Here is a 21,229-nt window from a genome sequence, read left to right as displayed (position 1 = left end):
TATGCACAAAAAGGGCATGCTTGAATATAATATTGTGATATCTTGTACAGTATGTGCTCAGAAAAGAGGCATTAGTGCATTCAGAAAGGAGGGAAACAGCTTCACAATAGAGGCAGATACTACAACAGGATGGCATTAATATGCTTCATGTTAAAAGTTTTGTCTGTAATTGTTAACACTATGAATTTTCTGATTTGCTGCCTTAGGGGTTTGGTTTAAAACCTCACAGATAAGAAAGTACACAGACCTTGAGAAAATGTAGGAGTTCAATATTTGGTAATAATATAGAATATTTTATAGATTTTCCACAGTATATATTACAGATTGGTTCCAGAGAAAAGCTCTCTCTGCTGACGCAGATGTCACAATGGCAGCAGTAAGGAATTGACCTCTCTCAGTATTTTGACAGTTGTCAAGGACAGTGACAGACATAAGGCAATTACACTGAAACTTCAGGACTTTAAACAAGTGATTTCAAAACATCACTGAACTTCTGTGTCACTTCATCACTTCAGTAACAAGAAAAAAAAAATTGTCTTGGCTTTTTTCACCCCAACAGAGCAAGAGTAAAATTGCCAAAAAAAAAAATAAAAAAAACTTTTCGAGCAAGAGAGAACCCAGAATCTAGGGTATAGCATTCCAAAGGTGGGTTCCATGTGGGTGAAGTGGTTGACTGTCCTAGCTTCAAACAGAGGTGGCTTCTCACAGTCCCTTTGAAATATCAAACTGCTCTTTCTTTTTGAACATTAGTCCAACAGTCTCAACCTGACTTCACTTGTTGATGTATGAATATGGATATCAATCACCTTGTGGACCACCTCTGTGCCATAGCCCTTGCAGTCCCTTTTCCCACTTCCTCCACAATGTATCCTCATTTGCATAACTGACTTTAGTCACTTTGACACAGGGTTTGAAAATGTCATATATTATCATGTTTGTTCTCTGAATAGAGGACAATTTATTGTAATTATGCCAAAAAAACAAATGAGCTGCAAATTAATCATGTGTTGAAGTGTGTCCATTATGCATTGTACTATACAAAGCCCTGACCTCTATTACCATGCAAATTCAAGCTTAACTTATGTTTGTGGAAGTGTCAAACAGTGACACTTTCAGAACAAGATAATTGTGCAGTTTCAACTAATCTTTGTGCTGACAGAACATTGATGAGCATTGGCACTGTACTTCTGCCACAGTGAATGAAGAATTGCCCTTGGAATGTTCTAGTGAAATGAGAGGAAGTCATTTTTCTGTCATTTTATCCTCTGGATTCAGCTCTTTCAGGGTGAAAGGGCAGAGAGACCGGTCAGAGAATGAACTGGTGATCAATTACTGAAAGACCTTGGGAGCAGTGAAATCAACAAGCATGTGAGAAAAATTCTAACCATTTAAAGTGGCGCATAAGTGTAATAAATTCTTGGAAGTAGCAGGGGGCTACTGTAAAGGTTAGGATCATCCATGGAGGCCTCTTACCCAGAGCCTTAGCCTTCTGAACAAAACAGTGATCATAACATTGCTTCTGGGCCAGGATGGACAACATTTTGTTTGTGTTTTCTTTAAAAGTATTATGTATAAATTCTACATGTTTAAGAAATGTAATATTAAATGTTAACATATTATAATATAGAATATCTTATAGATTTTCCACAGTATATATTACAGATTGGTTCCAGAAGAAGAGCTCTCTCTGCTGATGCAGATGTCACAGTGGCAGCAATATTAACCTATATATAAGCTAAGTCATTTTAAAATACATTTATAATTGTACAATATCAACAAGGATCTCAGTGTTGGAAAGTATTTGCAATGATGCTTTGTGTGTTCTTAAACTGAGGGACACCAAATGCTTTTCCCTTCCCATACCTTCTAATTCAGAAAAAAAACTCTCAGTCTGCATATGTCTTCATTATTTGGATATACAACTTTCCTGCTCTGAGCAAGAAGGAGCCACAAATTATCTAGTTCCATAACTTGTCTTATACTATGTTACTGTGGTGAGATGTGGCCGGAGTTTGTGAAGGATGTAATCCATAGTAGACTTAATGAAATCACATGCAATAGCCAGATGTGTGTTGTAATCATCTCAACTGCTCACAGTAAAATATTTTACTGTACAAGAGAAGCCAAACCCTTCATTCACACTTTTGTGTGAAAAATGTAGCTGCTTCCACACCTCAATGCCTAGGTCTTCTGAAATGGGAGTATCCATGTCTCCACCTCCAAAATAGTTTTCTCTGCCTTCTTTTCGCCAGCACAATAATGGACATTTACTTGCTGCGAGACATATATGATGTATGTATATATATTGTGCAATTCTATTGCAATCCCCACATTGGTGTGCAGCAGCACCAATGTTTGTTTTATTTTCTTGCAAAAGTGAGCATGCTGGGAAATGCTTCCAACCCCTCTCTTTATTTCACTCTCTGCAGTGCTTTGCCTGTTTTCTGATCATATATGGGAGGCAGGTATTTCTGTGTGATCATTTCCATAAGTAGTGACTCCTCCCAGGACCTCGGCCATACGTGGAGATGTGTATCGTTCAAAATGGGGAGGATTTTCCAGGATTTCCACTCATCTTGAAATCATTCGGGTACATCCCGACACGCTGAGCAAGATGGGGTATAAATCATGTGATGTGCATTATGTGGTTTTCTGTGAGGTGGGTGGGGGAAGGGGTAGTGGTGAGGGAAGGGAGGCGATTACATTAAATATACATCAGCCGATGAGAGAGAGGTGCTTGGAAGGTTCTCACAACCTATAACCTGCCACTGTATTAACTTTACACACACTAATGGAAGGCAAGATAGCCTGCGCTCAGTGGATTTCAATAAAATGTGAATCCAAGTAATAGGAGAATATACTGTTGGCTATAACACACTCAGTGCCCCAGAGGGAACAATCTGCCCCCCTGAAACAAACGTCTGCAATATAACATTTTGAAAATATCTTTGTCCCAGAGGCAGAATCCTGTGGCTCCTTATTGCAACATTTGGCGAAATTAATGAGGCAATGATACTCATTTCAAAGGCTCACAAAAGTTCATGGGATGCACTTGAATTTCTTTGGGAGATGTTGATTTGAACTCCACGGGTTATCACAACTATTGTGACAGTTTACAACTGTTCTCACAATAATGCCATTGTTGTTGGCTTAGCTACTGGACTAAGCATCCGAGGTTTAAATCTATAACCATCAGATCTACCAAAAAACATGAATAACACTGGACTGTCAAGCTATGAAGCGATTTGAAATGGTGCTAGCCGATTGCACTACCCATGTAAACGCATAATGTGAAAAATGTAGCCATAAAAATAATTGAATAACCAAACAAAACAGAACAATCAGGAAGCATTCTGGACAGAGCCAAGCAGAATGACTGCTTATCTCACAGCTATTCAGTTCACTCAGCAGCCTCACAAATGTTTTCAATGTTAGTGATTAGGCAGGTATTCCTTATTATCCAATAGCTGACCTAACAGGTTGACACTGTGAGTCTTGCAATTATCCAGTTGAAAGGTTCTTTCCTTTTAGAAACACGATAGAATTGATCTGCTTTTGGTAAGATGGTTCATGAATGCAGAACTGAGATATGCAGAAAATATACTACTGCTGAAAACATTTTCACAAGTTAGATACGTGGATTTAGGGAACACTATTAAGACAAAACATAGATTTTAATGGCACCATTTATAGGTAACTGATAAACAACATCAAAATTATTTTGTTTTCCACACCATTTTATATCTGAAAATGCTATGTACCTTTAAAACCTAAAGAATTGTCTTTTAACAGTACACACAAACACAAACGCTCAAAGAAAAGAAACAAGACCAGTACTCTCTGGAAAATTCCACTCTCACTGCCAGGTGGTTTCCACACTTGACTGTGAAAATGTATTAGGTGGCACAATTTATGCACCACAGTCATTAAAGTCACAAGTCTGTCAAAGAGATTTGTTCTGCCGATTGGATCTGACTTGCAATTGGATTTGTACTCCTCTGTGACTGTGCCATTATTTGCAGACGTTGCCTTAATTTACTATGTGTCTAGTGCTGTTGTCACCGGTCCTTAGGATCTTGTAAACTTCAATGCTGCTGCTTTCCATGCAGTTATAATCAAAATTCATGCGCAACTTAAACAGAGTGTTCTTCTGAGACCTGTTTGTTCCAAGATGGCATCAATATGACAAGGAGATACCTTTGATATGCAAACCATGAAACCAGGCAGTCACTTTTAAATTAGTTAGTAGATTTGGGGGCGGGGGGGTTGGGGTTGGGTTAAATTATAACTCTGATTCATATCAGAGTGATTTAACTTGGTCAAAGGAGACTCATACCAGATTCAGGATCTGCTTTTGGCAGGAATAGCAATAGAAGTAAAGGGTTTCCTTATATTTCATTTGCATAAATAAGTATAAGTATATTTATTACATGTTCAAAACACATTTCAACATATATTTAAATAGCGGCTGAAAAAATATGAATGTGCACATACCACATATTTGAATATGTGTGAAACAAATCTCAGAAAACATTGTAACTAAAAACATATTTTTAGGAAATCTGCATATGTTGCAAGATATTTAAAATAGATTTTGTTTACACAGGCATCATCTGCAATATGTAGCATTCAGTTTGGATGGATAATGTTGCATGTATCACTTTGGTAGGTTAGCTCTTTCTTCAGGTGATGGCAAATGGCTTATATGAGTTCAGTCTGGTCGTTTCTTTTTACCATGGTTATTGAGAAGGAAATGTACTGTATTGTTGCACAATGATGAGCTGAAATTACATGAAAACATCCAACTTAGTTCCTCAAGGACCATTTTTGTCCAACTGTGCGACTCAGGCATTCTTTTTGTACTGTCGGTAGCTCATCTTTTTTTCCTGTTTTTTCACCCCCGCCCCCCATACTGCGGAGGCTGTTTCACCCTCCCACAGACGCAGCTTGACATGCTTCAGCATTGTGATGGCTGATCTGACATTACTGTGTGTAGATAATGGCTCTTCCCCTCGAGTGGATCTGATCAATTTTGTAAGGTGTGACTGTTACGTCCCAGGTGTGTAATGGCGTCCAGGGGTATGGGTGAGGGACGCAACACAAATAAAAACAACCAACCACTGCTGGCTTGGACGGTGCAGAGACAAAAAGACACAGACACGGGAGCAATGTATAAGGGTGTGTGATATATTTACAATATTTACAAAGCTGTTTACATTGACAAATATACACAAGGAAAGGGGAGAGGACGACAGACGGTGCCAACGAAAAGAACCCTAAACACCTTCACCCAATACAACTGACTACAAAACAAAAGGGTGGCAGAGCCAAACAAAAACCTAACGACACTAACTACCTGAAAACAAAACATACAAAAGTGGCACCCGCCTCTAACCTAACCCTATACAAAAGGAAAAACTAACACGGGGATCCCCTACCTTACCTGCCCTCCTCCCACGACAACCAAATGCAACCAAACGAGATACAATCCAGAATCGAAGTCAGCAGACAATGCAAAATCAAACACAGTACAGGCAAGTTTGTAAAGAGTAAGTTACGTAAACACAAATGACCAAAATAGCGAGATCTCCACTCCAAGAACCTGGCATCTTTAAATCGGGGCGCTCCGTCTTTCATTGGCTGGGCTGGAATGAGGAGGTGGGACCCAGCGCAGCGGGATACCTGTGTCAGGAGAGTAGCGAGAGAGGAAAGAGGGAGGAAAACCAAGACGCAGGCAGCCCAGACCCCACAAATGCACAGCGTGCCACTCGTAACAGTGAAAAAGATGAGTATGGGTTAACATGGAGCCTGGAATGCAGGAGCATGTGTATGTTCTGTCTTCAGTCAAGTAATCTGAAGCTTTCTGACAACATAGCTCCTGTTGTGTATTGCTTTTAAGTGAGTAGGGCTCAGCAGCTTCATTAACTCTACTCCAGGTCATGGTTTGGAGCATTTTGGCCAGGAATGACAGTTCTTCTGTTGGATGACCAGTCCACAAAGCTCTGGGATTGAACAGAAAATGCAGCTTGTGTTTAGCGAAATGGGATTTCTGTTTGCCTCTCTCAAAACATTTTGAAAAATGAATCATCTCAGGGAGCAAGGCTTTGAGCTCCAATTATTTGGTCAAGAATGTCACCACTAACAACAAAAAGTAACGCAAAGTGAATAGCTGTGAGCACTTTGTCTGCATGTTTATTCCTCTCCACACGTGCGCTTGTTTTTGACACATTCAAAGCCATTTTCAAGGGGTCTCGTCCCTCAGCCATGACAGCCGAATGCATTTGCATTCTATCCTTGCGCAGTGTAATGCCTGGGAGAGGGGTGAGTGGTTTTCGAGAGGGGGGTGTGTTTGTTGCATTATTTATACCGCAGTGATGATGTGAAGAGTGTAAATTAGAGCAATAATCTGCTGCTGTTTTAGCGCGGCGGGCTGTACGAGTCCCCAGGCAGTCATGCTAATTTCAAACACACAATGACTGACTTAATCGAAAACAGTGCTCAAAACCTTTTTGTATTTGTAAATGCCCAAGGGGACTATTTGTGGTTCCCCCTCCCATGGTTCAGATCAATGTGCCTTTGGAAAAAATTCAAAACCCAGGTCTATCCACAGTAGTATGGGCCTTAGTATTGGGCCAGGTATGTAGTTTATAAATCTATTTGGTAAGAACCTTTGACTTGATATATAATTGAGAGATCCAACACTTTCACACAACTTCTCCAGCTCATTTCAAACACAAATTAAGTGTTAATTTGGGGGTAAACTACTGACTATTTTTGAAGAGAACAGCCCCTTATTGCCCTTTAGCAAATCAATTGTGTCTTTTTCCTACATGGACATTTAGGTTACAGTTCTTTACAATGTTATCCATTTATACAGCTGGATATTTACTGAGGTAACTGTAGGTTAAGTACCTTGCCCAAGGGTACAGCAGCAGTGTCCCAGCAAGGATTGAACCTTTCCGTTACAAGTCCTGCTCCTTAACCACTATGCTACGCTGCCGCCCGGAGCCAATGATGAACAAAAATAGGATACAGGCACAGTACAGAAAGGTTTCTTTGATTTCTTGATCTTTGAATCAAAGATTTCTTTTATTTAATTGGTTCTCTGGAACCAGTCAAAAAAATCTGAGAAATGTTGAAGCAAATGGTTCATTAGTACTGATTGACTTTTTAGATCACATGCCAGAGTGTACCCTTGAAGTAAGAGCTCTCGATGTTACATTATCCATTTCTGGGAAACCAGGGCTTTGTTTGAGTAATTGCTTTTGCTCCAGGTAACATTTTTCATAGATCACAGTGACCTGTGAGTGCAGTTGCCATGCCGGTATTATGCTTCCTTCTTTCCTCCGTCCCGCAACCCTGCCGGCGTTTGTCCCGAAAGGTGGGGCATGCAGCCAAGGTGGCGTGCTGTCACGCCAGGCACTCCGCTTTGGAGAAAAGAGGTTGCCTACTAGCAGGTTCCAGTCACATCTCAGTGCCAGGGCAACCCCTGAACACAAAGGCCAGCCCCTCATCTGCCCATCATATTAACTGGATGACTCCGGTTCCGCTCATTTGCAAATATTGGTATCATTTATGGAAGCCATGCGTTGTGCTGTCGGTGGTAAGTGACAATGTGATAGACTTTGTTTGATGATTTCACAAATCAAGAAAGGCATATGGGTATATGTGTGTGTGTGTGTGTGTGAGCCATGTTGAGTTCCCATGAAAAACACTAGCAAACATTTGTATAACAGTATAATAGTATAAATGAATATAGTATAATAGTATAAATGAATACACATCACGATTATAGCACAGAAAAGCACAATGTCAGTTATCCGTTTTGTCAAGAGGCCACATAGAAAAAGACTTGTAAGAGAAAAGTATTTACAGAAGAACAGAAGAGTGATATGATAAAAAGTGGAATTCTTTTCAGGTCTTACAATCTTAAAGAGAGTGCAAGTGCTAACACATTTTTCAACACATTTTTAGACATCAGGAGTTTGATGACAAAACCGTGTACAAAAATCATAGCACTTGCACTCTCAGCACTTGCTCAAATTGTCCTATTTGATGTTACAGAGTGTATGTGGTTAAATTGACTCTGTCAATACATTATGAGTAGAAAATCTGGTATTTCCTGTTAAGAGTTGTGTGCATGTGTTGTGCTTTTCATCTGATGGCAGTATTCACCACCTTTGTTCAGTAAATTTCCCAGCAGCCTCTGTAAATGATTTTCAGATTTTATCCTGATGGACTCTGTCATGAGGAGAAAAAGAAATGAATGTAATGTATTTACACAAGTGACGTTTTAAATGAACACGAGGCAGCTGGATGACTAATGGGGGTCATTTCAATTAAATTCATTTTTATCAATGTCCATGGCAATTATCCTAATGATTAATGCACATTGATAAGACACAAGAAACAAAGATTCTCTCCCCTATTTGCAGCAGAATTATTTATCACAGCCATGGTGGCTATGGCCAGAGAAAATTTATCTATAATGCAAATATACAAAGAAATGAGAGTATGATATGTACTAATGTTAAAGAAAATAATCAGATCCTGATATTAGATTTTTCATGTGTGATCAGCTGTATCAACAAAACGCACTGCGGACGAATCAAACCTGTAACTGAAATGTGTTGTTAAAAGTTAAGGTCAAGCCTCATACCGAACTCAAAGGCAAATGTTTGTTTCAACACTTACACAGTACTGAGAAAAAATCGCCTTACATGTAGAGTACCCCATGTGAATTATTATTATTTTAATCATCTTCTGAGAAAAAGAATAAAGAGGAGAACAAAATTGCCTCTGCTAATGACATGGAGGAGCAGAGAGGAGGTGTGTATTTCACTTTTTTTGTTCAAAAACAAAATGCAGTTTATTTGTCTGCTTGGCCCCGACACAACTTTTAAGGTCTCCCTGGAAACAGAGACCCCCTGAGTTTTGGAGAAAGACAGAGCAAGATTGCCAGTGTTTCACATCGTTCCAAGATAAATCGTTTCTCAAATCCCTCACCCTCATGGCCAGCATTAACAAGTCATATTTTTGCCCATTAAAGCAATTTTGATAATAACCCATTAAAGAGAGCTGGGGTAAGACTGCACTTATCTTAAGAAAGTACTGATGACCCAAATGGCTGAACAACACCCAAAGTAGACCAAAGGTAACATGGATGCTTCTGAGAGGAGAGATATACAAAGGGCACCCTTGGTCTGTAACCTGTTGTTGGATGGGCTTTTTGGTGGAGTGTGATGCATTATATGAATATAAAGTTTAAAAATGCACACATATGTGCAAGAAAAGGATTGAGAAAGAGATAGAGCCAGATAGGACAGAGAACAGATAGGTATTAGCATTTTTGTCTTGGCTTGGGGGGGGATGCTGTCCAAGGGTGTGTGAGAAATTCAGCCATATGATGAGTCTTTGGAACAGCCAGCTGAATCTCAGCCCTTATTGCTTCAGGGGTAAACAAAAGATAACAAGAGACAGAACGCTGAGACCATAATATTTTTACCATATGCATATCTTTGATTGCAAAGGTAAATAAAGTTTACCATAGAGGTATACTGCATTGTATAAAGGCATCCACATGATGGCTGGAACACCTTATATAGCATTATACCTCATTGAGAAACCTGGGTATATAAGATAAGTAAACTAGAGACTTTGCATCCCTGTTTTTCAACAGATTTTTTAAAATAGGTAAGCATATATTTAGAGCTGTTTTAATGACTAAGGAAGACATCAGCTGCTTGGCTCTAGCATCAGTTGAAATAGTGTGGCACGCAATGCATAGCCTTTGGATCTGTTGATCTCAGAGAGGCAGGGGACCCTGTAGCCATGGCAAAATTCAGAAACACAGAAAATTTCCTTGAAGATATACTGCATGGATCGATTTCAAAACTGATTACACTTCTGAGTCAGGGAGGCTGTTTACCCACCAGAGCTCCACAAAGCATGTACTCCTCCATAATCTCCTGAAAATGGAGCGCTCCTCTGACTCTCCAAGGGGGTGCTGACAAATGCTCACCTCCGGGTGATGGAAACACTGGGGGCTTGCTTTGGTTCTGGATTATATTGATTTTCTCTAAGAAAGGCAAAAGCATAAGCTGCTATCTGTTTTTTTAAGGTAAAGACCAATATGCCAACTTCCACAAAATGAGGAGGAGTAGCCAAAGCCTATAGCTCTGGGGAATGCAAAGTTAAGGCCATTGCTTTAGAAGAACTGTGACAGGAATTTATCCAGATCTATCTACACATCTACACATACATTATTGTCTGATTCAAGCTGTTAACAGTTTCAATAATGGATGTCTAATAACAGCATCTAGTGAACCATGCAGTAGTTCAACAACATAAAGAAAAATTATAGACATGCAGTGTTTTTACAGTACAAACACATAATTATTCCATGATGTGCATCTTAGAATGTGTCCCCAGGTAAACAGAACACAGCATTTATTACTCGACCAGATGTCTATCTATCCATTTCTAAATAACATATAGAAACAGACAGACTGACAGATAAATGAGATATAGATAGACAGATAGATAGATAGATAGATAGATAGATAGACAGTCATTCAGAGAATGGATTTGTTTTACCAAGAATGAAACACAACTTAATTTCAAAGGCACACAGAATGTATTAGGGACATTAATTTGGACATACACAAGTCACTTTAAGTTGTAGCATTTTTCTTCAGCAAGACACCAAGGGACTGGCAGTGAACCCATGCCAAAATAAACACAAAGATACTGAAGTTCATATTAAACGTATGCTAATGTAACTTGCTTATAGAAAAGATTTCTCTCCCTATCTCTCTCCCTTGCCCAGTAACCACTCATGCAAGCAAAACCTGTCCACTCACTTTGTAGTGTAGCATTTACCTTCATTTACTATGCAGTTTCTGGTTAAGGCAGCAAAAATGAAAATTAGAAACATAGACATGAGCAAAGCAAATTAAAAGAAAGAAAATACCTGTACCTGTTGCTCTTAGGTAGCACACTCTCGAAAATTAAAAATACTTCCCAGAATCCTGTCTCAGATAAATACAGAATATTTTATACCCTTGGTATCTCCTTCTGTTTACCTATGCATGTGTATACCAGTTTAAACACAGAATGAATGTGGGAAGTTTTTCCATGGATTTTTACTTTCATAGTCATGGTCATTTCACATACAGGATTGTATACTCTCTCTACTTCAGACAGCTATGGTGGGCTTATTCACATTTGTGTCTAACTTCAAAGCATACATTGCATCTATCACCCAGAGAATGACAACAATGACTCATGAACACCATGATGATGCAGGAGCCACAAGTCTTCTCAAGATTGTTAGGAATCCCAAGCCTGTGAGAGTCAAAAAAAGGATTTCTGTTTGCCTACGATAGTGTCAAAAATAAAACTATCAAAAACTTTTTTAAGGGCAGTTTTTACGTTTGCTTTTTCATCCGAACAGAGGGAGAGAGTTAAACCAAATTTCAGAAAGTTCTTATGGTGACTGTTTTTTTTTTTGTTGTTGTTTTTTGCTGAAAGCAACGTCATATAGGTTTAAATATAATTTACGGCTGTAGTCCTGTGCTGTTAGTAAAGAAATTTGCAAGAAGGTTGCAAGTTCAAATCCCAAGTCAACACTGATGTTGTACTACCGAATTAAAGCAGCACACTTGAGATACTGTGTCAAACGCATTCTGTAAAGTTATTCGGATTTTTGTTTGTTTGAAACTTCTGTGAACAAAAACAACATGCATCAGCATTATCTTCAGCTAATTATATTTGCTTAAAAAATAGTAATAAACTGTTAATATTTAATATGACCATTTTACCTATAGTATGGAATATTTATGGCCTCTTCTGAAACCCAGTTTTAAAGCTTAAGCACAGTGATCATTGTTCTCAAAGTGATCTCGAGGCAGTATTTCTTTTTGACATAACTAAGTTTTTTGTGTCATTTCATGCTAAAAAGTAAGGAAGAAAGAAGCACCTCTTTGAATTAGTTATTGAAAATCAAGGCCAAACCCCAGGACATCTGTATCAGGCTCTTATTTTGCAAGGCAAATTTACAGTTCACAGCTTCACATACACTAGACTTCAATAGCAATACCCAAAGCCCCCACCCCCACCCCACCCCAACCCCCTATCACAAAAAAGAAAAAATACAGACAGCATACTATTGTGCTTTTCTAGCTATAAGCTGTACTGCTGATCAATTCTGCTGAACAAATCTTTTGCATTACCCAAGCTAACAAGGACCTGATAGTGTGGGTATACTCTGGACAATTACTTGCAGATGACCAAAAACTGCATCAGGATATTGTCATTGTCATGTACATATGAAAAAAATGGTATGCTGGTCAAGCATCCCTGTTCAATTCATTGAGGAGTCTTTAATCCCAAAGCAAAATCCTTTCCAGTAACCAACAACTGAGCTATTTACCACTGGCTAACTGAAAGAGCTCTCCACCTCTCTGTTCTCCCAGTGAAGCCAGAACACATGAACCCTGTTCCTTAGCAACAACAACAAAAAATAATAATAAGAAACTGGTCATTGTTACTGTTGTGTCCATTGTAGTCATCTCTTTACCAAAGAATTGTGAATTAATCATTAGCCACATTAATGTACTATCATATTTTAAGAAACTTGCCAACAAAAAAACGATGCTACCAGACACAGTATTCATAAAAATTCATTATATCTCAATATTAAAGATCTTATAGATAATATATACAAATAAGTGGTTCAGCAGATTTCCAAATGTTCAATTCTCATGCTACAGTAGCATTCATGGGGTGATACATATATCATGGATGAACAACTTCAAATACTGTAGGAGACCTATAGTGGAAGCCTTCCAGCATTTTTTCCCTTTCCCTTTACACCCATTTGTGATCCCATATTCATTCGCCCTTTGTAGTAATAATGAACTATGCCGTTTCACCCAACTGTGCCTGTTATTTACAAAGACTTTCCACAGGTTCACTTGTGCATTTCCATGTACAGAGAGTAAGCATCTCTGAATGGATTTCTCAGTGGTAACGATTTCTCTTAACCGCAGCTGTTTGTTTTCTTACACTTTCCGAAAGTGTGATGTTTCAATTCATCACCTTAAAAATAACCAAAAAAGAGAACAAAATACAGACAAGCATCAATGGTCTAAGTAAGCAACACTGAAGCCATAACTCTACATCCACAAAATGCTGCATGAAATTTTTTAAATGATCTCATTTACAGGTCTGAAGTGACATAAACAATGAATACTTCCTTATTTGTCACCAAAAACATTTTGGGGCTCCTGAAGCCTTCTAATAACACCTCCTGGTCCCTTCTAAATAATCACCACGTTTATGGTATTTGATTACACACAGGTGTCAGTAATACTGATTTTAATGTGTCTGCCTTGGTTAGGATGACACAACCCATTAACTCGAACCTGCAGGCTGAGTTATCAGCTTGCTCTGAGTCCATTTATATCACAACTGAAAATGCAGCCATTCTCCCATTCTCAGACTTCTTTCATGACACCTCTTATTCCTTTTGAAACAGCCGAGCGTTTTCCAGCTTCCTCTCGGCGAGACACTCCTTTGGCCAGAGCCAAACCTCCATAGGCGCGGTCAGACGTTGGTGCAGTTGGTGGAAGGGGGCGTGTCCATCTTGCTACGTATTTCTTTGATGTCATTCAGGGGCGACTCACTGGAGAGCTGGCACTTGAAAACTTGCTTGTAAGCCTTCCTGAAGTTCTCGGACAGGAAGGCGTAGATGATGGGGTTGACAGAGGAGTTGCTGTAGGCCAAGCAGTGGGCCGCCACCCGGAACACGAAGGAGGCCTGGTTGAGGGGAAAGGATCCGAACTCCACCCACAGGTGGACCACGTGGTGGGGCAGCCAGGACAAGCAGAAGACCACCACCACAACCAGCACAGTCTGGGCAGTCTAGGGAAAGACAAGACAGAGGGAGGCTCACAAGGCTTCACGAAAACCCTCACATCCATCTATTCACCCTGCAAGAAATACGCAGTAATGTAAACTATCTTGACTTTGATACATCTAATTTATTGATCTTTTCCTCTATCATGGTTTATCTTTTTCAGGAGCACACTGTAAAATGGGTTTCAGACGTTTCAGTTCACATGTGTCTACCCTATCATGAATGTTGTACCCTCTTGTGACACGCATTGAATCTGTATCTCATTTAGAATCACAAACACTCTCTGACTAATGACCTCTCTGACTAAGAACACAATGTTGTGCTTACGAAAAACTCACTTGAATGTACAATGGTCATAGAAAAGCTGTCAAATCACATTAATCACACTGATGGCAAAAGCACCTCATCAATATGCAGTCTGAATAATTTGTTTTGCTGAAGCAATAAATGGGTCAGATAAAAATGTGTTTCCTTAATTCTACATACAGGTGAAAAACCTAATGATTGCAATTATAATCACTGTCTGTCTGCCATTTTCAAACTTCCAATTCCAGATTTCACCAAGTGACAAAAGAGAGAAGCTTTTACATATCCCAAAACGGAGCTATCATCTGCTTTGATTTGAACCAACCATAGTGTTTGTCTATGGACAGCAAAGCCATCTGATAGTAGCTCCAAGATCTATGACAATCATGCAGCCTCACTTTCTCCAACTCTAATTACACTCCCTATTAAACTTTCCGTTCATTACATAATGGTAACAATTTGTTCCCATTTACATATTCTAGTTTCAGAGAAAGCTTAACCAAGTCCATCTCACTTGTTTGTGATGTCCTCACTTGTTGTTTCATAAAAGCGCTAAGTAACATCTGATCTCGGTAAATGCTAATTTTATGGATCCTTCTCACTGTCCCCTGTGCACCTCAGATTGACTTGCTATTGTACTTCACAATGAGCATGGTAATTAGATTACTCATGAAAGAGTTGAAAGCTCTGAAGTGGCCTGTTGTGGACTGAATGTCAGTCTTAATGCTTCTCATTTCTACACTGAGGAGCCGATAAAGATAAATGAGTCTGCTACACATTTCGTGCCTGATAAAGAAGGCAGCATATGGATCCTTTCACAGGGAATGGGAGACAAATAACATTACACACTGCACAAGACTTTCCTGTTCACTGACACAGTGCAGATCGTCTGTTGCCCTGTGTTCTCACACATACTACTTCATCAACAGTGGTATAATGCTTATTGACCTAGTGGAAATTAAGTTGGGGAGCACTGTGTTGTCCTATACAACTTATATATACATTAAATTAATTTGTGTCAAGGTGAAGTATCTGACAAAGGCAAGGAAAACAGTGAGCAAAGTGAAATTTTCAGGTCAAAAAAGCCACAATTTCACAATTTCAGGTTCAATTTAAGGTAAACAAATTACTGACCATCTGGTAGCCTTCAGGTCTGGCAGCAACTTAACAGTTTTTAATATCTCTCATTGAGAAATACCCGTACCAAATATAATAAAGAAATAAAAAAAAACGCTTACATTATGTACTTACCCCTTAGATCTCATAAAACAGGATTATACTGTTATAGGTTTGACTGCACAGTATGTTTAATCTTGGATCATCACTGTGCAAAGAGCAAATTTACAGTTAAAATATATTCATGAAAATCAAATGTATGTTTGCAATTTATTTTATTATTATTTTTTAATAGTGCAGTTGCAGTGTAATCCCCATGAATCTTGTTTTTGAGTAAATGAGCAGTACTGGCATCCATAGCAACAGCAGAGCTATGTTGCTATGGCATGGTAGGTATGCAAATTACTGTTACTACTGGGCAGGCAAGGTCTCCATAGCTTAGCCAATATGGTAAAACATTTAATCAATACTGTACTATTTTACAGCAAATATAACTGTTTCCTAAGAATGATATAACCACTTTAAAAAAACAATTGTATATCATTCTCATTTTAAATATATCAGTTGTAATACACCAACTGAATTCATTATTGGATGCAACAGGTATGTGCTGTAAATTTACACTCATGCCAAACTGCTTGCTTTCTGCCTTCATATTATTGGGTCCCCATTGGCTTGCTACCCAGGATGGAGGTCTCATGCTGTTGTAATGAAGGCAGACATGCTACAGGGTTCAAACCATGGCCCTTACCATCTACCTGGCACATCCACAGTTAGGACTAGCTAGCCTAGCCAAAGGAACTACTCGTACCTCTTGTTCTGGCTCAAAGGTGTTACATCATACTCTATAGTGGACACTCACATGCTCAGTCATGTTAGTGAGCTCCACTACAGTTTCCTGCTCCAAGTTCCCACAGCAAACTCAGCTACCTGATCAGCATTAGGCTGCACTACCAGAGGTAAGCCCAACACAGGCCATTTACACATAAAAACATGCAATGAGGTGAACATGCAGAGTTCACATGCAGAGTGAAAGACCCATGTCCCTAGACAAGTCCCTGTTGCTTCTCTTGTATTGTCGTGAGTGGCCCCACTTCCTGTATTGGGTGCTGATGTGCTCATTCAAGCCACTGAGTTTTAGAGAACATCTCAGCAGGATCATGTTCACATTGTACATTGTTATAATATTTTTTCCATATATTATCTTTTTCATGTTGATGTCTTTTAGGTCAAACCACCCAGTAAATACTTGTAAAGTCCGATTCTTACATGCCTCGTCTTGCTGAAGTCACTCTGGGTGATGTCTGCATAAGAATTGGTGATTTGCTTGTGTTTGCATACTGTGATAAGGACACTGGTAGACACGAGGAGAGAAAGACATTCTGACATAACATAAAAATACCTTTCAGTCTTCAAGAACCGAACTTTCAACTCTCACATGGCACGGTCAGAGAGGTAGAGCTGAAGTTATGACACTTTGCTGAGATTCAGTAATAGTCCTGTCGGGCACAGTTTACTTGGCCTCCCTCCATCAGGATCCATGTTCTGGCTCTCATAGCTTTCATTTGGATCACCACAGGGTTACAACTCATCTTTAGGTCATTATCTTTGCTCACTCAAGCCTTCAGTCTCTCCTTTCCCTGGTGTACAAAACGGTCCCTCCCCATAGCTAACAGTTGTGGAAAGTCACTGATACAAAATTTATAGGACTTGAGCTTTCTGTACAGACAGGGACCAGTGAACCAAACTAATATTCCTGGAGGAGGCAGAACTTAGAGAGAGAGGCATGACCAATGTTTCCAACATCCACCTCCCATTTGAGTAAGTCTAATTGCTTGTTTCATACCTGAGGATAATTTTCTTCAAGGTTTTTAGAGGCCAGAAATTAGCATCCGTATTTAGCAAGGCACGCTGCCTTAACGCCCGAATGACTGAAATAAATGAATGCAAACGGTTTAATCACTTAATTAGCTGAGACCAATTATGCATCCAGTGCTCGGAATAAATTATACATTTGAGGTATGCCTATCAAAACACAAATTAGTTTTCAAGAGTCAAACCTCAACTTTCTGCCAGTTAACTTGATTGCGAGGCTGCACACTTCACTCGACAGTTGCAATTTTAGCTATCACCTTAATTGTTTCCCTCTTCAGAAATTTCTGTGAACGTCTGAAAATTGTGTCATTTTCGTTCTTGCTCCTCTGTAGCAACTGCAGGGTGAAAGAAGAAAGCCGAAGTCTAAAAAAACTCCTGGTTTAGGATAGTCTGGTAACCAAAAATGTGGTGAACACCACTTATGATGCTTGTTTCTCTTTCCGCCTATCTCATCTCTAAACTGGATCGAGTGTGACATTTAAAGACTGTGGGTGATTGTGTTGTTTTTTCAGCTGCACACTCATACCATGCTTCACACCATCCACCCCTCACCCCCCCAGAGAGCAAACCAAGGTTCTGACTATTGATTAAACATTTATTTGTACAGCTTGTTCTCACACTGCCAAGCAGACAGAACCAGGTTTACTCTATTCATTTGATTAATTTCATTTAATTCTCAAAGCAAAGCCTCACTTATTAGTTTGTCACAGCTGTCTTCCGTTATTGTACATATTAACCATGCTCCAATGGGCTTGGCAGAATCACCTTAATTAAAAAATCAATCAATCAAACACATCTACCTTCCTTTTATGGCAGTGTTCACTGAATAGCACTGTAACAGTACAAGGTACCCACTCAGTGGCAATTATTAATATTAATAGACAGCATTACAGAAGAGATGCAGGGTGAAAGGTGCATAAATCCAGATCCTGCTGGGAACAAAAAGATTCTTCTGACACTTCTGAATTATGTGTACATACAAGTCTGTGTACCAAGGAAAAGCCCATGGCAACAATAACCCAGAGCACTACAACTGATAAAATAATATTCTTATAAACAGAGGTTCATGGCTACAACCCTGGCAAGGATGCACAAATCAAATCACTGAGGGCTATGATGTATGCTGGTCTAAAAGGCCCCAGAGCAAAGCCTGGTTAATTCATCTGAGTAGTGGGCATGACTTTCCAGTGCGCTTTTTTCTGCTTCACTGCTCAGCATGGCAAATACAGAAAGAGATGTCTTCAGAGATTTCAGTATTGTGTTGAATGTGCTACAGATGGTGCACACTGTATATATTGTACTGATGTTTTTGGATGCTTTAACTTCTGTCCTTGACATACAGTACTTACGGGAAGCACTTATAATGAGCACTTTTTGATTTTGCAGCATCTGATTACTGCTACAACTCCTCTTACTGCTACAGTGATCATAAGAGGAATATCAAGAGTAACAACACCTGTTTCACAATAACACTATCAATACTATGTCATATGATGATGATGATGATGATGACTGTTTTATTATTATTATCAGTAGTAGTAGTAGTAGTAGTATATCGAGCAAAATCAGAGAGCAGCTGCAACAGAACATTATGCTCTCTCTGAAGAGTATCTATTCAGTAATGCAGTGACAGTCAAACTGGCGGTGTTAGTGAGGGGGACAAAGGTGCGTCATGCAGAAAATCTGAAACACAGTGGGGGGGGGGGGGGGGGGGGGGGGGGCACTGTGTATGTTATACTTTAATTCTATCTGTAAATTGGATTGTTTCCTGCCCTTCAGTTTTTATATTTTAATTCATATTCATGTAACTGTACATGGTTAAATCCCCTTTTTAAAGGTTAAAACCCATGGTTAAACCCCCTACATTTCATCATATTTTTGAAATGTAAATGTATATGTTTCTTTAGAATTACCACAAATAACATGAAAAATATGCATTGCAAAGCAGACGTCGTTGTTAAAGCATATGAAAGCGCGGTTTATTAGAAATAAGTTATATGATATGACTCAGTTAATGCTTTGCTTTTTGTAAGAAATAGACTTTTCACTAATGTTTATTCACAGAAAATGAATGGGCTCAAGTGAAGTGGTTTCCAGGCGTTCCAAGCCCTGCGTGACATCTTAGACAGTCGCGCATTTTCACAGCGCATATAACGGTCCGGGACATAGGCTACTGACCTTGGCTGTTCTTGTAGCATCTTTCGATAGTTCATTAAACTGATTTAAAACGGAGAGCTGGCGCATGAAGGACCAATATATCCACAAACACATGCATCTCGCATTTCATACTTAAGGTGTGTAATTTAGTGAATTACTTCTTTAAAGCCTCAAGAAATGAAGAGATGTGGTCATACATACCTTCTTCTTTGACGCTTCTGATTTTTTGGACAAGTTCCTTAGCTTTTTGTGCAAGTGGTTCAAAACCTGTAAAGAAAACGTGACAGCATTATGCCAGCGACCCAAAATGTTACGAGTACCTTTCATGCTAGTCTTTTCACAAATGCAAATAGTACGCGTTTTATAGTACTTTTCTTTTACAGATAATATGTGTTTAAAATGCCAATTAGCTAGGCTGCGTTTCCTCTAACCAGTTTAAACGTGTGTACTAAGACAGAGGTGGACAGGTATTAACGAGTTCAGAACGATGTAACCAATACCTGTATCTAAAGCGGAGCGGGAGAAGTAGCACTGAGTACAGGGGGTTGATGGTAAGTGAGTTTTCTGATGATCAGTGATCTAACTACTCACCTTTGCATAACAAAACGAAATTAACAGCAGCGGCAGGACGTAACCAAAAACAAATGTGCATACAACGTAGACCTTCTTTTGGCTATGGTCCGGCCACACTTCCCAGCAATAAGTATTGTTTTCTCCTCTCTCCACTATGTTTTGGTAGTAAGCAACCGGCGCTGCCATGGCAAACGACAGTATCCAGATGGCGACCACACCGATCAAAGCGTGTTTAGCCACTCGAATCGAGGACGACTTTCTGGAGTGCACGATGGCTACGTAGCGGTCCACTGACATCGCGGACAAGGTGAAAATACTGACCAGCATTGACACCGTGAAAAAATAGTGTATGAACTTGCAAATAAACGCTCCAAGAACCCATGTCGGTAGCATGTACACAGTCGACTGGAAAGGAATGCAGAAGAGGAGATACGATAGATCAGCTATGCTTAGGTTTAGAATGAAGATGTTGGTGGTGCTCCGAGGTTTGCCAGGTTTGCTCCGGGCCAGAACCGTTATCACCATGGAGTTTCCCAGAACCCCGAGAATGAATATCAGTCCAAAGATCACAAGAGTGATGAAGTTGTCGGTGCCAATCCCGAACAAAAGTTTCTGGGACGCCGCATCTGTGTTGTTGGAATACACAAGTCCATCACTTAGGTTGTTGAAAGCTGGCGAGTCCATCACTTTTGGTCATATAAGTCACTTCTCCAAAAATTCTATAGGCAAAATATTGTTGAGATATAAGCTAATCTATGCTCAAGGCATATCAACTTTAACAGCAAGGTAAGCTTGTCTTTTTTGCTTGATGCATCATTTTTAGACGCTGCTATTCAAGGTTAAGTCATAACTACATCAAGATAAAAAAAAATGTGGGTCTCGTTCCTTTCTTTCGTGATTGATGGAATTTTTTTCTGCTGCGAAGCTTCACTGGATTTAATATATATTTCGTCGGTTCATTTTCAAATAAAGTTTTAAAGGGTGTGCACGCCTAAGTTTAAATGAAGCAAATATTTTGTACATTGGTATTTTGATTTAAAGTCCAGATACTTTGCTGTGCCGCTCCCACTGGCTGTACCTCCTCCGCGGGCACCTGATGTGCGTGTGCGTGTTGGCTGCCTCCTCGCGAGTCCTCTCTTACCAGCGTTCCCACCAGAAATTATAGCGGGGCAGGGCTGCGTCTCTAACGTCACAAGTCAACGTTACAGCCTCAAACCTACCTTAATCTACAGTCCGCATAGCGCTGCTTGTCAAATGTGTGCACTACCAGACTCATTTCTC

At 39.6% G+C, this 21,229-nt stretch overlaps 1 protein-coding gene across 1 annotated transcript; it reads right to left on the bottom strand.

The window, feature by feature from the left end:
* Positions 1 to 13,608: 13,608 nt before the first annotated feature.
* On the bottom strand, positions 13,609 to 20,708 carry galr1a (galanin receptor 1a). The gene is made up of 3 exons (XM_036539530.1): positions 19,967 to 20,708; positions 19,577 to 19,642; positions 13,609 to 13,926 (listed from the first exon to the last, which is right to left on the bottom strand). The coding sequence occupies exons 1-3, from the start codon at positions 20,630 to 20,632 to the stop codon at positions 13,609 to 13,611; spliced, it is 1,050 nt and encodes a 349-aa protein (XP_036395423.1). The 5' UTR covers positions 20,633 to 20,708.
* Positions 20,709 to 21,229: the final 521 nt, after the last annotated feature.

Source organism: Megalops cyprinoides, chromosome 10 (assembly GCF_013368585.1).
Source record: "Megalops cyprinoides isolate fMegCyp1 chromosome 10, fMegCyp1.pri, whole genome shotgun sequence".
Taxonomy (NCBI): Eukaryota; Metazoa; Chordata; class Actinopteri; order Elopiformes; family Megalopidae; genus Megalops; species Megalops cyprinoides.
Note: the sequence above shows the minus strand (reverse complement) of the source record. Positions and strands in the feature narration are given on the sequence as shown.